The 18,461-nt window shown below is 36.5% G+C and overlaps 4 protein-coding genes across 4 annotated transcripts; 2 read left to right on the plus strand and 2 right to left on the minus strand.

The window, feature by feature from the left end:
- Positions 1 to 1,816: 1,816 nt before the first annotated feature.
- MONOS_13234 (uncharacterized protein) lies at positions 1,817 to 7,074 on the plus strand (the record flags this gene model as incomplete). Its single annotated transcript, XM_067865920.1, has 7 exons — positions 1,817 to 1,972; positions 2,067 to 2,174; positions 2,242 to 2,295; positions 2,341 to 2,472; positions 2,531 to 2,737; positions 3,069 to 6,021; positions 6,239 to 7,074. The coding sequence occupies 7 exons, from the start codon at positions 1,817 to 1,819 to the stop codon at positions 6,661 to 6,663; spliced, it is 4,035 nt and encodes a 1,344-aa protein (XP_067731069.1). The 3' UTR covers positions 6,664 to 7,074.
- Positions 7,065 to 10,378, minus strand: MONOS_17287 (uncharacterized protein; the record flags this gene model as incomplete). Its single annotated transcript, XM_067870192.1, has 7 exons — positions 7,065 to 9,395; positions 9,487 to 9,630; positions 9,719 to 9,852; positions 9,930 to 10,022; positions 10,080 to 10,176; positions 10,230 to 10,324; positions 10,373 to 10,378. The coding sequence occupies 7 exons, from the start codon at positions 10,376 to 10,378 to the stop codon at positions 7,169 to 7,171; spliced, it is 2,796 nt and encodes a 931-aa protein (XP_067731070.1). The 3' UTR covers positions 7,065 to 7,168.
- Positions 10,379 to 11,546: 1,168 nt separating this feature from the next.
- On the plus strand, positions 11,547 to 14,180 carry MONOS_13235 (putative protein phosphatase 2A regulatory B subunit). Its single transcript, XM_067865921.1, has 7 exons — positions 11,547 to 11,692; positions 11,766 to 11,877; positions 11,933 to 12,039; positions 12,100 to 12,382; positions 12,450 to 12,626; positions 12,812 to 12,950; positions 13,109 to 14,180. The coding sequence occupies exons 1-7, from the start codon at positions 11,558 to 11,560 to the stop codon at positions 13,560 to 13,562; spliced, it is 1,407 nt and encodes a 468-aa protein (XP_067731071.1). The 5' UTR covers positions 11,547 to 11,557; the 3' UTR covers positions 13,563 to 14,180.
- Positions 13,735 to 16,442, minus strand: MONOS_13236 (putative Protein FAM63A; the record flags this gene model as incomplete). Its single annotated transcript, XM_067865922.1, has 4 exons — positions 13,735 to 14,615; positions 14,824 to 14,929; positions 15,016 to 16,119; positions 16,182 to 16,442. 4 exons carry the CDS (start codon positions 16,440 to 16,442, stop codon positions 14,431 to 14,433), a joined length of 1,656 nt encoding a protein of 551 aa, XP_067731072.1. The 3' UTR covers positions 13,735 to 14,430.
- Between the last annotated feature and the right edge of the window lie 2,019 nt (positions 16,443 to 18,461).

Genomic DNA, 18,461 nt, shown 5'->3' on the forward strand with positions numbered 1-18,461 from the left:
TTATGCACTTTTCATTGACTTTTTGTGATCAAAAAACTTAATAAAAATATGCCATTTTTTGACATTCGTGAAATGTCATTATGCTTTATGTTTTGATTTCTATGATTTCTGTTTAGAAATTATTAAATCCGATTTATTTTGAAATCTGAGAAAGCGAAATAAAGATGTGAACGAAGTTGTTTTTCTATGCCCTGTGCAAAAATAGCTTGAAAGTCCGTATTTTCCCCCTTATGTTATGAAACAGATTTATGAGCTTTAATGAAATGAAGATACGGAAGATAATTTTTGGTGCCAATAAAAAAACTGGTGTCAATAAAAATACAAACCTATGTGACAATATTTTTGAATTTATGAAAAATTCAACGAATTGTTCCAAAAATTTTCTTTGTCGTATCATTCCAAATCTGATATTCCCGTGAATAATAATAAAGAAAAATAACCACAAGTTTAGAAAAACATCAATAGTGATGGTGTTGAACAAAATTCATAAAACAAAAAACTTCTTCCCATATTACAAAAATCCAAGTTGAAAATTTGGTTTTTAATCGTTGCGTTATATTTTGCATCATTCAATTATTTTGTTGAAAAATATTTTAATATTTGAAAGATACTGTTGTTCTTTATTCGCAGACAAATAATAAATTGAAATGTTATAAAAAAATGAAAGTCAAGAAAAAGCAAATGAGAAAAATGATAAAGCATAACTATTCTTATGGTAAGTCAAAGCTTTTCGTTATATTCAGAAACTGATGTTTTTACAATTTACTGTAATTAAATGCTTAAAGATGGCATTGAAAAGCCTGTATGGTTCAACCTTTTTGATAAAATAAATATTTTGTTTTCATTTCCTTCATTCATAAATTTCCTCATAAAGTTTTTTTTTTTTTTTTTTTTTTTTTTTATTTATTTTATTTTTTTTTTTTAATTGAAGTTGATTTTAATGTTTGAATATTCAAATTCTCATCGACATTTATTCAAGAAATGTTCATTGTCATGTTGTTCTCTGCCTTTTATATCTTTTTAATAAATGATTTTTATTTTTTTAAATTTAATTTCGAATATTTCTAATTGATCTTTCTTTTTCAAACTGATAGGATCCTTTCCTTCTTTTCATGAATATAAATGCCTTTTGATTTTTTTAAAATTGATTTTTTCTGGAAGATTCGTTTGGCTTTATTGTTCATTAAAAAAATTATGCTTTTTTTCCTGTTGAGTGCAATTTCTTTTACTTTTTCTTTTCTTTTCTTTCTTCTAATTTTCCAACAGACTTTTGTTTATCTATTTTATTTAAAAAAAGAAATATGCATGTGAATTTATATGTATTTTCTTGCATGTTTCATATTGTCCATTATTGTTGCTTTTTTTGCTGTGAAATGATATGTGTTTATTTTTCTATTTATGCATTTGCATTTTTGATAATTTTTTGTCATTGAAACTGAAATTTTTTCTTGAAAAAGCAAAGCACTATTTTTATATTTTAATTCCTTTAGCTGCAATAGCTTGCCTATTATAAATTATTGTAGTTATTTTTCTTCAATTTTGTATTGTTATTTGGCTGTATTTTCTTTTTATGAAATAACATATAAATTTAAACAATTTTTTAGAAGTTAACAAAACATCAAAATCAAATTGAATGAAAAAAAAAATAATAAACAGATCATGAGCGAATATTTTCTAAAAGAACAAAATATTCTGTGTTGAAGCGGAATATCAATAAATGAGAATGATTTAACCAAAATTATCAAAGTGAAAAAAGTGAGATGAGAAAAATTCTTATTATATTAAGATCTACAGTTATTTTAAAGTTTTTTAATTTATGTTTGAAGAAACGGAGTATATTTCCCGTGCAGAAGTGAGCGAGCCTCTCACTCAAATTATAAATTCAGGGTTGTGCGAATTTAAAAATCAGTTGGCAGAATTTTACAAACAATTAAATACTTCATTTGATCCATCTTCTGCTACTCATGACGCAGTTTGCAAATTAAAAAATTTACTTTTTCTACTTACAATAATATTTTCTTTGCTTAATTATGAAATTTGAAAAAATTTATTTTTCATGTTCAAAGCTTGATGAAGCTCAAGCCGAATCTGAAGGAACTCTCATTCGTTATGCAGATTACATCCTTGGATATATCGTAACAAAATACGGAATCGAAGGGAAAGGAGGATTAACTGTATGCTTTTTATTTTTTCTACGTTTGGACATTTGAATCGAAATTTGTTAAATAAATTAAAATTCAGAGCAAAGAAGAAGATGTTGCTGAACAAATAATGGATATGAAATTACAATTGGAGGTTTGACTTATCAAGAAACATTTTTCCTTTTGATTTATTGTTTAGAATTCAAATGAAAGAAACAGAAGAGCAAATACTCAAATGGATATTTTGAAGGGGCAGTTGGAGCGAAGGGACAAAATGCTAGCCGAACAAAGAGCACTTTTTTATAAAGAGTTACTTGCACTTAGAGAACAAGTTTTTCCCCCTATTTTCTTTTTTCTCCTTTCTTTCAAGCAACGTCAATTTATTGTAGTTATTTCAAAAAACAAGAATTGGAGAGGCATATAAGCCTGAGCAAATGGATTTATTTAATCCAGAAGCATGGTTGGACAATTTATTAAAATCTTCAGGAAATTCAGAAGAAGACGATGAACAGAGAAAGAAACGAACACAAGCTTTGGTTGATCAGATGAATGCGAAATTTTCAGATGAAAGGAAAAAGCTCGAAAGTCAAATAAAAGTTTGCTACTTTTCTTTCAAAAACATTGCATATGCATTTGATAATAATTGTTTTCTTTCTTTCTTTCTTTTTTTTTTTTCCTTTTTAAAAATTTTGACATTATACTTTTTTTGAATTTAACATTCTCTTTAAACTGCATCTTCAAAACAATAACATGATTTTAATAAACTTTAAAACTTTGCTACATTATTCATCATAAACTTTGAACAACACGTGCACCTCAAATACATTTTTTTCACATTCAAACATTTATCACCATTTCACCATCCTCATCAACAACACTCTCATTCACACATGCACACACTTATATAAATATATTCCTTCATTTCAGATTATGCAGCGAGAATATGCCTCGAAGATGTCTGAGTTCGAGAAGCTGGCGTCGTCACGAGAAGAAGAGCTGCAGAACAAGATCGACAAGCTGAACGCTGACCAAAGCGCTGAGCTCGACCAGCTCACTCAGCTGCACCAACACGAAGTAGAAGTGCTGCGCAGGCAGCTGGAGGAGCAGACGACGCTGCTCAAAAAGGAGAAAGACGAGCTCGCTGCGAAGCTGACTGAGGAGTTCACAGAGAGACTGAAGAGAGAAGGCGCAGAATTGCAGGCGCGCTCCCGCCAGCTGCAGGACAAAGTGAGTCAGATGCAGGCTGAGTGCGAAGAGCTGCGCCGGCTGCTCAGCCAGACACAAGGCAACCTCGCGCAGCTGGAGGCAGACGAGGCTATCAGAAAGGAGGATCTGAAGAGGGCGATCATCGACCGAGACCAGCTGCAGAACGAGCTGAACCAGCTGCGCACAAGCCAGTCGCTAAAAGGGGCAGAGCTGGAGTCGCTGGAGAAGCGGCTGAAGGAAGCAGAGGAAGCGAAGCAGAAGAGCGAAGAGGCGCTGGAGCAGACACAGCAGCAGCTGAAGGACACGCAATCAGCAGCGGAAAGGACAGAAAGCGAGCTCAAAGCGACGGAGCGGAGGCTGAGGAAGAACGAGGAGGAGCTGCAGAAGGTGAAAGAGAGAGAAGAAGCACTGGACAAAGAGCTGGAGGAGACGAAGCAAGTTGTGGAAGACCTCCGAAGGCAGCTGGAGGCATCGTCGTCAGCTGCGTCTGCGTCGTCGAAGTCGGCGGTGCAGGCAGCAGAAGAGCAGAAGAAGGAGTTTGCCAGGCAGCAGCGGGAGTTTGAGGCGAAGGAGGTGGAGCTGATGCGAAGAGTGCGCGAACTGGAGGCGAAGGAGAGCGAGTATGACAACATGGCGAAGGAGCTGAACAGGCTCAGAGCAAAAGACATGGCCAGCAACTTGAGCCAGGCTGTGGGTGGAGTTGGAAGTGGAAGTGGAAGAGGGAATTATGGAAAGGGAGACAGGAGAAGCGGCAGTGGGGGATACAATGGGAGTGAGAGGGAAGGAGAAGGAGAAGGAGAAGATGGAGGACTGAACTCACCAGATGGCAGCCAAATTAGAGTCAGAGGCGGATTCAGCATGCGTTCGGGCGATGGAAGCGACGGGGGGCATCTGATGGATGTGGACGACTCGTTTGACGAAGACAGAGACGGACGCATTAAAACAAGGGGATTTTCTGGACTGCGAAATGGAGGTGATGGAGAAGGAGAAGGAGGAGGAGAAGGAGAAGGAAAGGAGAATGAATATGACAGCGAGAATGAGAACAATGGATTTGGAGGAAGAGGAAGAGGAGGAAGAGAAGGAGAAGGAGATGAAGGAGATGGGAATGAAGACTCAAAGAGGAGAGGAGAGCAGATGCTGCAAGGCTTGGAAGAGCTGGCTAAAGGGGCAGAAAAGGAAAAGATTCTGAAGAAGCAGCGAGCTGTCAGTAACTGGCAGATACTTCTGATGAAACTGAGGCACAAGCAGATGATGGAGAGGCTGCCAGAGTGGAAGGCGCAGGCAGAGGAAGATGATGAGAGCAACGACGGAGAATACACACACGGAGAAATTAGTGATGACGGAGAAATGAAAAGGAGAGGATTTGGCCGTGGAGCAGATGGAGAAGAAGCAGATGACTATATGGATAGAACAAGAGGGTTTGAGAGAGAAGGAAGAGAAGGAAGAGACAGTCGAGCACAAAGCGGAAGCAGAGGAAGCAGACCAGCCAGTGGGGAAGACTCTGAATATTTGAGGTCGCTGCGGGAGAAGCAGGATAACTGGGACAAACGAGAAGGGAGGAAGAACAACACCGGAGGCGAATTCCGACTGAAGAAGAGGAGGCGGAAGAGCAGAGTGAAGCGCTTTCTGGATGCGATGTCTGCTCGCCAGCGCGCAGCCGAGGCGCAGCTGCAGAAGCTGAGGGAGCTGATTGAGGCAGAGCGGCGGAAGAACCTCGAAAGAGTGCTGAATGCGGTGTCTCTTCTGGTTTTGCCAGACGACTCAGCACAGAAATACTTCACATCGCCTGCTTCGTCGTACATCCCGTCGGTCTCTCCGGCTGCTCCGCTGATGTCGACGGCAATTGTCACAGCTGTCCCATCCACAGCGCAGTCGGCACAGCAGACAGCAACAACAAACAGATCGACTCTTTTGTCGCATCCATCAGCCACTCCACAAACATACACTATTTCCACTTCAGCTTCTTCTTCTTCTTCTTCTTCTGCCCAAGCAGCTGGCTCGCCTTATCGCTATCACAACACTTCTGGTGCCTCACCTTCTCCTTCACCTGCTTCTGCACACGGAACGGGACTGACTCAGATGCACAAACACTCTCCACTCCCTCGAAGACATTCCAATATCTCTGGAGGAACCAGCTCATCATCATCATCCTCAGCAGGAGCACTGGACTATCCTTTCTCTGATGGCAGCAATGGCTATCCATCCGATTATATCTTAGATGGGCCGAAATACACTGCCTCGTCGGCTGTCCCTTCGCTTTCGCCTCGTTTTGCCACGCTGACTGGAGGAGTGCCCGGTGGGCATGGCACAATTGTGACAGTCCGCTCAGGGGCATTTGGGCTGGAGCTGACGACAGACACAGACAGAGAGAGAGAAAGAGTGAGAGAGTTGGGAGAGAGAGGAGAGAGAGGGGAAGGAGACAGGAGTGGGAGAGAACAGAAAGGGAAGGAAAGAGAAAGAGAAAGAGAAAGAGAAAGAGAAAGAGAAAGAGACGGAGAGCAAGGCAAAGCTGGCGACCACACATCGCTTCTCACCCCGCGCGAGAGAGGAGGATACAACCCTTCTTCCCCAAGCTCATCTCCTCTTTCGTCTGCTGCTGTCACTTCATCGCCATTTCACCCGTCTTCTGCTTCTCTGCTCAGAACACCCACAACCACAAAGAGAGGAACAAACAGTATGCTAAATTGATTGATGATACATTTGAAGATGATTTTGAGATGTTTTCGCATTTAATCAAAAATTTGTAATCATTTATTTTATTTTCTTTTAATTGCAACATTTAATGTTTTGTTTTTTGTGGAATTAATTTCATCTTATTTGAAATGCTTTCATTACCAAACCACATTTTTAAAAAATAACATTTTATATTTTTTTATTCGTTTTTCATTCAGCCTTTTCAGACCCCTACCAATCACCCTCGCCTTCACAAGACCCTGCAGCCATCACACAGTACTTCTTCCCTTCACGAAAATTGACTCAGACGAGAAGGGGACTGTCAGCCACAACAGGTTCAGCAGCAACAGACAGAGAGAAAATGCGGAAGAAAGACAAAGAAGAGAGCATTCCTTCACTCACATCCACACCCATTTCAAAGAAAACGTCCATTTCACCTTCATCATCACCACAGACACGAGCTGTGTCTTCTGAACAGCAGCGCCTTCAGACAAATGCAGACACCCACTCAAACACACCAAGCAAGCCATCTTCTGCATCACATGCTGCGAGAGAAGGGGGAACAAAGCCACAAAGAATGAATGTGGCACGATACTACAACACAAACATCATCAGAAGAGCACAGGAAATAACTCATAAATGAGTTTTTTTTCGTTTCATGGATACATTTTTACCTCTAAAAAAACATTTTATTTTCATTTATTTGCTTAAAAACTGTTTTTTTTTTTTGTTTGTTATTATGTTTTGGAATAGCTATTTATTTGTACCTAACTGACTGGTGCATAAATGCATTTCCAGCTATCTTTATGTAGATTTTTTTGTTCTGTTCACATTTTTATGTTATTCCTTGTATTATTGTCAATATCAACATTTCTCACTTTCACCAATTTTGGATTAGAATAAATCCGTTTCCTTTTTCATTTTCATGTAATTTTATTGATGGTTCATTTGTTTGAATCAATTGTATTTCTTTTTTTGGATATCGTTATGTTTAAGCTGAAGTTGAAATTTTCTTTTCATTTCCAACAAACAAAGAAAAAGTTATGTTATTCGACATTTTCTTTCTTTTTTTAAATTAAAAGAAAAAGAATATCAAAAATATAAATACTTCAATGATGAACAAAGACCACCATATTCCATCAAACTCTTCATGTTTCTACATCTTTTGAATAGAAACTTTCAATAAACCTGCTTCTCTCCTCCGAATCTGAGAAAACCTTCAGCGTATCTTCACTTCCATTCCCCGAAGCCAAAGTTAGTCTTCTTCGCCCAGTCTCCATCTCCATCAGGCTGCTCCGCTTCCACTTCCCTTTATCGCCGCATTTCGAACAAGGAAATGGCGGAATGGGAAACAACACCACTGCCACTGTCTTCTGGCAGCCGGTGCATGTGAAGAAGCGGCGCTTTGTTGAAATGAGCGAAAGATGATGAAGCGAATCGTGCTTCCCCTTTGAGCACAGAGGTTTCGCTGCACACGAAGAAGTTTTGACTTTCTGCTTCGTTTCCAGTGTTGGTACTGAAGTGACATACACATCATCGTCTGTCTGTGACGCAAGTGAAGACTTGTCCTCTTTGATTTCTTTAATGAGAGTGCCAAATTTGGATGAAAATCTCGAACTAGTTGTCTCATTCTCAGACACATTTGAAGCAGATTTTGAATCAGACTGTGCATTTTTATTGTTATATTCCCGTTTTGGGTATGTATACAGATCCTTTTTGTTGATGAAAATGCCCTGCTCCCTCAACCTTGTGATCTCCTCTTCATTCTTCTTTTCGCAATACCCCGTTTTCTTCTCTCGGGAGACAAGGCCACACACACTGCACCACCACACCATCACCTTCATCTCTGTCACTTCTGCTTTCTTCAGCAGCATCCGCTCCTCCTTTTCCATCTCGTCCCACTTCGCATTCTCTCTTCGCTCTTCTTCAATCTCTATCGCTTCAAACATCTTCTGCAAATAGGGGTCTTTAAGAAGTGTCGGATCAGACAAAAAGGCTGCATTTCCAGCAAGCATACCAATTCCCCCATCTGAATTGTCACTTCCAGTACTCATTTTCTCTTCAAACTCTTTGAATTCCTCTTCTTCCTTTTCTGCTTCTTCAACAAGTCTTTGGATGATCGCTTTTGTTTCCTCGCTCATTCGTTCACTTTCCGACACGATTGGCAAGTTGAAATGACTCTTTTCAATTTTCTCCTTTTCTTTTGCTTCTTCTTTCTTTTCATCTCCTTTGATATTGTCCAATCTGCTGAACAGCCTGTCAGCTGCAGATATTTGCTTCAGTGCTTTTTCTCTTTCCTGTTTTGAAGGCGAGACTATCGAGTCAATCTGAAGTGCATCTGCAGAATTCGACAAACTGCGCTTTTTGTGCGGAGAAAGAGGAGCCATTGCAGAATGAAGTGAAGATGATGCTTTAGAGCGTGAAACAGCATCTGAACGTGAAGGAGACTTTAAAAGAGAAGAATTTGAAGCAGAAGCAGACAAAGTCACAGGAGATTTTGGTGAAGTTATTGAGCTCTTTTGCGATTCTGTCATATCATCTTTTTCATCACTGGAAAGCAGCCCAGAAAACATTTCCTCAAACGAAAGAGAAGATTTCTGCGGAGTTTTAACTGGCAAAGCGGAATTTGCTGTCTGCTGCTTCTTTAATGACTTCAACGTCTCAGAAGCCTTCTGAAGCTTTCTTTTGTTCTCCTCCTGCTTTGATTCGAAATGAGATGAAGATGAAGGAAATACACTCGATGACGATGAGAACAGAGACGAAATAAAAGGATCAGAAATGGCAGAATTGTCTGGTTCATCAACTGCAAGAGATGATAATGCTGGATCAACTTCAGGTTTTTTGATAGAAATTGCACTTTTGTTGGAAGATGACAAAGAATCATTCGTCAACTTTGAGCGTTTTAAAGGAGGCGAACGAAGTGAATCTGAACTTTGTTCAATTTTCATTCTTTTTGCACTCCCAAATGCTTTTTGATCATTGGATTGTTCATTTTTGTCATCGTCATCTATTTTTAATGCATCGTCTGAAAGATTAATAACCTTGTCTCTTGGTGGCGACGTTAAGTGGGATCTGTCTGGCCGGATTCTTTTCTTTGCCGGCTGCGACATAATTTCATCTTCATCTTTTTTCAGTTTTTGAGCTGAATCAACAGACTTCGCTATTTTGTGTTGCTGATCATTGTTTGACTTAGTCTCTTCTTGTGCTTTTTTGACTGAAGACTTTAATTCTTGTGTTATTGTCGATGCAACTTTTTTGATCCCCATTTCTGGAACTGCTAAAGATTCGTCGCTTTTCAACTTTTTGGCTTTTCTTTCTGCTGCTTCTTTATACTTTTCCATCAGCTGTGCATGTTTTGACAGCACAAGAGATGTTCTATGGAACACATAATCAATAGGAAAATTTAGCAACAAGAAAAATATCAGTCAAAATATTAGTTTTTTTGAAGGAAAAAATAATAGCACACTTTGTTGGCAATGGCCTGGTTGTGTTCTTTGAGGCTAATGTTGGCTCGCGCAATGTGGCTCTGATGAATGCTCCTTTGACTGCTGCCAGTTTCTTCTGTTCCAGTGTCTCTCTGTGGCTTGCTTCTTCTTTCTCTCTTTTCAGCCTGAAGAATATTGCGTTTTTGTGTCACCACAAACAAAGTTTAATGGAAAAAATATTCTTTTAAACAAACAAAAAAATTGTGTACAAACATTTCTTGACTCACTCTTGCATGAAAAACGCAACACATTCCATCTCTTTTATCAATTGGTGTGTTGCACACTCGTCCATCAGCTTTTCTTAGTATTTTGCAACGGCCATAATCTTTAACACTCCCTATTAACATCTTAAAAAATATAAACACATTTAATAATAATTCGTGCTTCCAATAAATTTCATTCACAATAGAAATATTGTGCCAACTATTTGACTTGCATCATCAACTGACAGCGATATCGAACCAGGCTTTTGTGAAGTCAACACTTTTGGATTTGCAACATAAATGAGATCTCCTTCCTTTGATGAAATAATTTGAAGCATTAAAAACATTCTTTGTCTTCCAAAAAATCACACCACAGGATGAGATAAAAATGTTCTGGCAATTCCAGAACGATGAATTTCACTCAGTTTTTGCTGCGCACACGAATGCGCTTCGCCAAACAAAAGTAAACTACAAACATATTCGTTATGCTACCCAAGACAGAAATAAAAATTCTTTCAAACCTTGACCATGTTGAACTGAGATCATGAAGAGACCAAACAGTATAAAATTGTCCATTCTTTGCTTGAGAAGTTCTTGATTCAATAAATACTCCCCACTATTAAAGTTAAATTTCACAATAATCAAGCAAGAAAAACTTTCACACTGTCATAAATTGCAGTGATTGACTTGCCAATATGTCTTTTGCAATCTCAGAAAACTTTAATGTTTGCATTCCTTTTGTAGCATTTTTAAACTGATCTTGAGTTATTGTTCTCTCTCTAATGATGAATCATTTACGAATTTTTCACAAAACAGGGGGAAAAAATTTTACAAACATAATATTAAAACCAGAAGTACTATCTATTTGCTGTACGACTTCACTTGCTTCTGAAAGTTGATTCGAAGATACACGTGTGTGATAAAATTCTTGAAGTGTTCCTGAAACAATTTGTTTGAAAATTAATAAAATTATTATAAAAAAATTTCAAACTTGGCAAACAAGATAATTGTTTTCCAGTTTCATTGAGTGAATCTAATGAAGCATGATAATTTGGAAGAGAAGCATATGAATTAGTTAGCTGCATTTCATTTGTATCATTGACTTTCTCGAAAGATTCCAAAGGAAATTCCATCAAAATTTTGTAACTCAATAATAAAAATCAAATGTGTGAATTTTCTTTTGAATTTCTTTGAAATAGGATTTTTATTAATTAATTTCACTTTTAAATAAGAAATAAACAATTCATTATGGTAACAAAAATTATTTAAATGGCCACGATCATGAAACATAAGAATATTCAAGCATTCATGCAAATTCAAGTTAAAAATCTAATAAATTCCTGTTTAGCACGCATTACAGGGTTTGAAGATATCATATAAATATTTGCAAACAAAAAATTTACTCTGCCTTTGCGGTGGTAGAATGAAGTGTGCGTTTGCTTCAAGGCATAATATTTGAAAATATGTAAGAAAAAAATAATTTTCAATTTCATAAAGAAGCTATTTTTTATATTTTAAGAAAAATTGAGAATTATCGAAAATCCTCTGTAAAAGGCGATCTTACATAATTAAAATACGTTTTTTTGGAACAAAATTATTTAATCAACTCCACTTTATGGTTAGAAGTGAATTCACCGAATTTTAAGAAATTTTGAAGCGCAAGAATTTTCGATTCTCAATGAAATTATTTATGGTTTATCCATTATGAGAAGTGCAATTTTTAAATAAATACACTAAACTTTATATTTTAATGCATTTAAAATGTATCTTGAGTTTCAGATGAATTCTTTATGCAAAATATAAATGGTGGGTGCGACCATTGATTGTGTTCTCAGGCCAGACCTCAAGGATGGAAACAAAACGCCACGCCTGGAAATTTTGCCAAGTATTTGGGGACCGAAATCTTGAAAATGTGCAAAAGGCTGATATTATATCAGCAATAGAGTTCGATCAGACTGGAGACTATATGGCAGCTGGTGACAACGTATGTTTCTTTTCCTGCAATCATTCTATATTCGATCATTTTGCATTTGAAATATATTACCGCTTTGCTATAGGGAGGAAGACTTGTTTTGTTTAATATTGCAAAGCAAAGTAAGTCGTCTTCTTCAAAAACAAAGGTTGAGTATAACTTTATAACAGAGTTTCAATCACATGAACCAGACTTCGGTATTGTTCTTGCGCTTATGCATAGCATTTATTTTTTTGTACTAATATTTTTTAGACCACCTTAGAAGCTTAGAAATTGAAGAACGAATTAATGCAATAAAATTCCTTCCACAAACAACAAGCTCACATCTTCTATTAACAACAAATGATAAAACCATCAAAGTTTGTTTAATGCTTGCTTTTTGAAAACGAGATAAATCTTGTGAATAATTATTAAAACAGTTGTGGAAAGTTACACCAACAACACCATTAACAGTTGTAAAGACTAACACAATCACTGATTCTATGGGCAGAATTCTACCGGGTACAACACCCGCTTCACTTCGCCTTCCGTCACTCTCTCGCGGTGAAACTACATTACTGTCTACAACTCGAAAAATCTTCGGAAATGCACATACCTACCACATCAATTCTCTTTCTCTCTGTTCTGATCATGAACTTTTCTTATCCTCTGACGATCTGCGAGTGAATTTATGGAATTTGGAGTATTCAGATGTCTGCTACAGTATGACTTTTATTGAGTTAACAATATTAAGAAAATATTATTAATTATTTGCAAATTCATTTGTTAGACGTTGTTGATATAAAACCAGATAACATTGACGATATTACTCAACTCATAACATGTTCATCAATGCCCATAGCGGCAACATCAGGAGTATCTTCTTTATTCCAATATTCCACGTCAAAAGGCATTACACGTATTTGCGATATGAGAAGAAAAGCACTTTCTGATCAACCTGCAATTGGTATGAAACATTCGATTCAACAAAAACTTAGAGAAGAAAATGACTTAAGTGAAGAATATGAAAAACGAAAAAACGGAAACAAAATTTCTATTTAATACATTTACATGATTCATAATATTTTTATTAAAAATATTTATTGATACTCATCTATGCTATATTATTTTATTGTATGCTTATTCTTGAAGAACTTATTGATCCAACCGTCGCAGCAGCCACTGCAGCTTCAAGCTCAGATTCTATACCGATGATGGGCGCTCCTTCTGACATGCCTTATTTCATTTGCGATGCAAAATTCTCTCCTGATGGTCGTTTTGTGTTAACAAGGTGAGCATATCTATGCATTCATTTGATATATAATAATTCATCGATATTATTTTGCACTTGTTTTTTTTGCGTCTTTTCGCATGTATTTTCTTGATTTGTGCTGATTTTTTATTTTGCTTCGCTGTTTTCTTTCGTTGCAATGCGAAATAAATATTCAGAGACTTCTATCATCTTCGCCTTTGGGATTTGAAGATGGCACGTCGCCCGCTCTTGGCAATACCTCTGCACGATGCGATCAAGAGCAGTCTGCTGAGTCATCTGGAGCAGCTGTCTCTGATGCAGGACGGCTCAGCGCTCGACAAATTCTCCGTTGACTTCTCGTCTGACTCGAGGTTCATGCTGACTGGCTCGTACAACAACCGCTTTTTGGTGTATGACACCACGACAGGCAAGCAGGATGCAGCGATCGAGGCGTCTCGAATCCTCCCTGCAAAGAAGAAGACCAAAGCAGCAGCGAAAGGCGACTCGTCGCTGTATGCGTCAAACATCGCAGAGCCTCTGACGGCAGACACTGTCGATTTCTCGAGGAAGCTTGTGAAGGTTGCGTGGCACCCGCAGCAGAACATCCTGGCACTTGCTGCCTGCTCAAATTTGTATATCTATGCAGAGTAACTCATCAATCATCATTACAAACACACCGCAGAGAGAAAGAGAGAGTAGCAAGGGAATATGAAATAAGCTTTTTTATTTTAGTTGTAGTTGTACAAAATGAATTTTAGACAAAACCATCATAATAAAAATGGGGGATTTTATTTTTATTTTTATAATTTTCATGCTAACACTTTTTTTTCCTGAATTATCAATAACTTTTTTATCATTCTACACTGTTTTTATGTTTGATGAATGGATTGTCGTTCATTTCTTTGAATATTTCCGTCTCATTGACGCTCTTTTTAGCTTTCCTTTATTCACGAAAGATTGATTTCTTGCATTCAATTCAATTATTATCTGTTCCTTGCCGATCTTTCTTTCTCTCGAGTCAACAAACACAATCTTAATCTTTTTTTTATACGCAGCCCAGTTTGATGTTTATCTATTTGAATGAATAAACCCCCCACTTCTTTCTTATTCACAAACAATGAATTTCTTCTGTTTGTTCAAATCTATTTTTTTATGTGATGTGAATGTCAGTAATGTTCTTTTATTTCTTTTGCAGTATTCACAAGCATAGCACATCCCATGCAACAACACCGTTTGTATGCACAAAATATTCATAGGAATAACAACAAAGACTTTTTGGCTTAGCAAACCATTCTCAAATGACAGATATCAACACAAACAGAAAACTTTTCACTTAAAAAATTGGAATATAAAAATTCAACGAAATTCGAAATAAATTCAATGAAACTAATTAAACATAACCGCCAATGAAACAATCAACAAAATGAAACAGAAATCTTCCTCAAGCTTAAATAAATTTACAACATCCAACATCTGATAGAGAATTTTCTTTCTTTCTTTTTCTTCTTTCTTCTTTCTTTCACAAAATTGCACAGTCCTCTTTGTCTTTCTCACTTAGAATTTGCTTCTCCTTCGCTGTTGGCTTCGTCCTTCCGCTGTACCACGGGCTTCCGTACTGAGACAAATGATTGGTGATGATTGGTATTTTTGACTGGGGAATTTCAGAAAGTTTGCTGCTATACCCATCTGGTGGGGTAGAGCCAGCTGTTCAAAGGAATATTGCAAATCATCATCATCATCATCATCATCATCATCACAATAGAGTGTGTTTGTGATTTACATGAAATAACAAGTTTTTTGTTGAAATTTAGTTAAAATTAAGGATTTTCATTGAAATTTGAAGAAAAAAAGTCATTTATAAAAATTCAACAAAATATGTGAATGAATAACTGATATAAGATTAACAGCAAACGTTCAAGTGGCCAAAAGTCAGCATTGCAAATTGTCGTTTCATTATTAATGCCGTCAATTCTCATCCATACAACATTTGGGCATGATGCAATTCCTTGTGTAGTTACCTTAATGGTTTCAGTAACAATCGAAAAACACAATCAAAAAGATAAAACTTCAAAATTTATTCAAAAAATTAACTTTTTTCACAAACCAGCTCGTGTATTTGATTGAAAGATTTTGTAATGACTGAGAAGTGGTTGGCTTTGAACAGGATGGCAAGCGAGCCTTCCCTCATTTTTGCGTTCAGCTCAAATAAACCTTCATATGTCAGCTGCATTTCTGAGGAAGCAGACGAGATGAATTGCTTGTACACCTCCACCTCCTTCTCAGATGGCGTGACTGAAGAAGAGCCCTTTGATGACTGTGTAACATCCCCTGAAGAAATGGTATTGGGAGAAAGTTCTGCCGAAGGTGGACTTTGCAAGGCTGAAGAAGAAGAGAAATGTCCAGAAACAGAAAGCGGTTGGGGAAGTTGTGGTAAAAGCTGCTGTTGAAGATGCGATTGATAGTTTACTGCGAAAGTATTTGACGCTTGGTTAGATTCGCTAATGCCACTTTGCTGTGAAATAGACGAAGATGCAATTGGAGAACTTTGAATTTGTTTGTCGCCACTGACTCCTGAAAATGTTGGAGAGCTAAACGAGGTTGTTGAGCTGAAAGGCAAGGGCACAATTGGAGGTGATTGTGGTTGAAGTGAAAGTGAAGCGGATTGGTGGAAATCTTCTACATTTGATTGGAGTGTTTTTGTTGATGATTCAGAGGAAAAAGACGGAGTTGAAACAGATGGAATGATGACAGGAGGAGGAAGAGTTGTTTGCATTATGTGAAATGAAGTGTCATTTTGAAGCTGACTAACTTTCGGTGGCGGTCCAAAAATAAATGAAACAGGATTTTTTCCCTCAGGCTGAGCAATGGCTGGATTTGTGCAAATTAATGAAGAAGTATTCTGTAATGACTGCATTGGGTTTGCATATTGTTTATCATTTTCTGACTGAGAAATTGCAATTTTCTCCAATAAAGAGTTATACGATTGATCTTTCAAATAAAAAAACAATGGATCATCTTTTGAGATAACCCATCCATGAAACAGACTTACATTGCACATATCAAACAATACCATCTGATTCGAATACTCAAAATCATCAATACTTTTAAATCGAATATTTATGTCTAATCCATGAAATGCTGAAGGAAGAAGTCCAATTGCATCGGATAAATTTTTTGAACGATCTGCGAAATCAGGACTCTCATGTTTCTAATAAGGTTTTCATCAAAAATCACAAAGTAATTCAAATCAAAATAATAATTGAAACAAACCAATGGATTAAAGCGGATCAAATATTCTTTTAAAATGGAAAGTAATTCTTCTGACGAATAACTACCAGGATGCGAAAGAATTATTCCTCCACGTAAAGATAAGCAATTTACCAAAGCAAGCAACGGGCATGGTCCATTCGCTGATTGCATCAAAATCCTCCTTTGTCTATAATTATCATATTTCCACAGAATAACTTTTGATTCAAACATTATTTGTGGAATGTTTGAATACAAATTTAAATTTTGTCCGTTCATAATCATTTAATATTTGGACAAAATACAATCAAAATGTTAAATTAAAAAAGTATGGTTAATAAATTAGATTCCCAAGTTTTTCATATTGAAGAATTTTTATAGTATGAAAATATATCCACTTACTTGAGTGTGCAACTGTGCAAGTATATTTCCGCAATTGCAATTGTATTTGTTTTGAAAGATGAAAAAAACGAGATGACAATCAAATTTTGAGAATATCATCTGATGTAATTTTCTTCGATGACTTAAGCCAGAATCAACAGGTAATTTTTTAATTAAGCTGCTGTTTGTGGAGAAATACATGCAATTAATACGAAAAACCAGGCAAAACGAAACTGAATAGCCTTCAGAAAGTTTATTCATCGCGATCAAATGTTCTTGATTTAAATCCAAAACATGAAATCTAAGCATCAATTTAAAAAAACCAGACATACACAAAAGGAAGTGCTTCACACTATGTTATCTTATTTTACACAAAATTTGCCAACAAAAATTTGAGAAAATCCAATGAGACATAGACTTACACAGACCTCTGAAGGAAATCTACACAAAATCACGACTCTACGACAGAAATATCATTGAAGCTATTCAGGACAAAAGAAAGTTGCGACAGAAAAGCATGAATAAAATTTTTGAAAAAGCATCAACAAAGAAGGTAATTCTCAACTTTTGGAACGTTTGAAGTGAGAAGTTCGCGAAAAAGTTAGAGCACGATTTGCTTTTGGATGCATGCATGGACATACGTTAGAAAAAGTTAATTGAAACATTTTTTGTCATACTATTTAAGGAGCAGAATTGATTGAAAAAAATTCATTTTGCTCAATTGTCAATCTGCAAAGCTGCTTCTTTGGAGATCTAATGCAATCAAATTTGATATCAACAACATTTTTACTGAAGAGAAGGTGATACATGACTCTGAGATAACTTTTTTTGGCTTTTTCTGTTTGTATCTCCGGAATGCCGTTTCAATGGTCAGCAATTATTCAAAATTTCTTTCACGCAAGTTTAAAAGAGGGGTTTTGATTGATTAGATCAGCGAAAGACACAAAAGCAAGAAAGGAAAGAATGAAGGAAGGAATGAAAGAAGCATCCATTTGCTATCACAGCAAGAAATGGCATCTCCAATGATATTTCAAGAATATGTCTGGAGCTTCACAGAGCAAGCAAGGTTTTTCATTTTCATCTGATTCAATGCTTCACCAAAACACTTGTATTTTTGATTTTATTTATTTACGAAGTTGAATTGCTCATCCTCGTTCAGATGAATACTACATCAACAGCTTGGCTTGCAAAGGAAAAAGAGAAGACAGAAGCCAAAGAGCAACTTGAATGGGACATTTTGGATGTTTTATTTCAGTTAATTACAAAAAGCGTTCAAAAACGATTTTTCGTGGATATGAAAAGGTGTTTGATTGATAAGCGAGCACATCTGAATGGATTGAGAAAATTTGAAGAGAACAAGGAAAGAGAAAGTGCACTTCAGCATCCTTTGATTTTCTAGTATGTCTCCTTATTTTTTTTCCCTCATCATTTTTTGTTTTTCACACTTTTGGAAAGAAAGAAGAAAAGATCTGCAGACGCATTGGAGAAGCGAAAAAATAAATCCAATGAAATGTTAACACAAATGGGAAAAGAGCTGAGCTCTTAGGATTTAGCAAGAGAAAGAGAATAAGGAAGGCAAATGAAAAAGACAGGAATTGCATTCAACGAGGAAACGCTACAGGCAAATAATAATAATAAAGAACTTTAGTAAACTGAAAAGGATGGACAGCAGAAATTTTGAAAATAGAAAGTGAAAGCAGATACAGAAACGATGGAACGGAAAAGAAAGAGATGATGAATTTAGAATTTTAACGTGAAGAATGAAAGTGGAAGAGGAAAGAATGAAAACATTGCACGAATGCAAGAAATTGGATGCAATGAGTAATCAATTACAAGTTTTTTCAGACTTGAGGCTACAAAAGGAAAAGTTCTATTCTGCAATTGGAGCACAACCAAAGAAAAAATCATATCTGTGAAAGGATA

The sequence above is a fragment of the Monocercomonoides exilis genome (genome assembly GCF_001643675.1).
Source record: "Monocercomonoides exilis strain PA203 chromosome Unknown scaffold12-1864167, whole genome shotgun sequence".
NCBI lineage: Eukaryota > Preaxostyla > Oxymonadida > Polymastigidae > Monocercomonoides > Monocercomonoides exilis.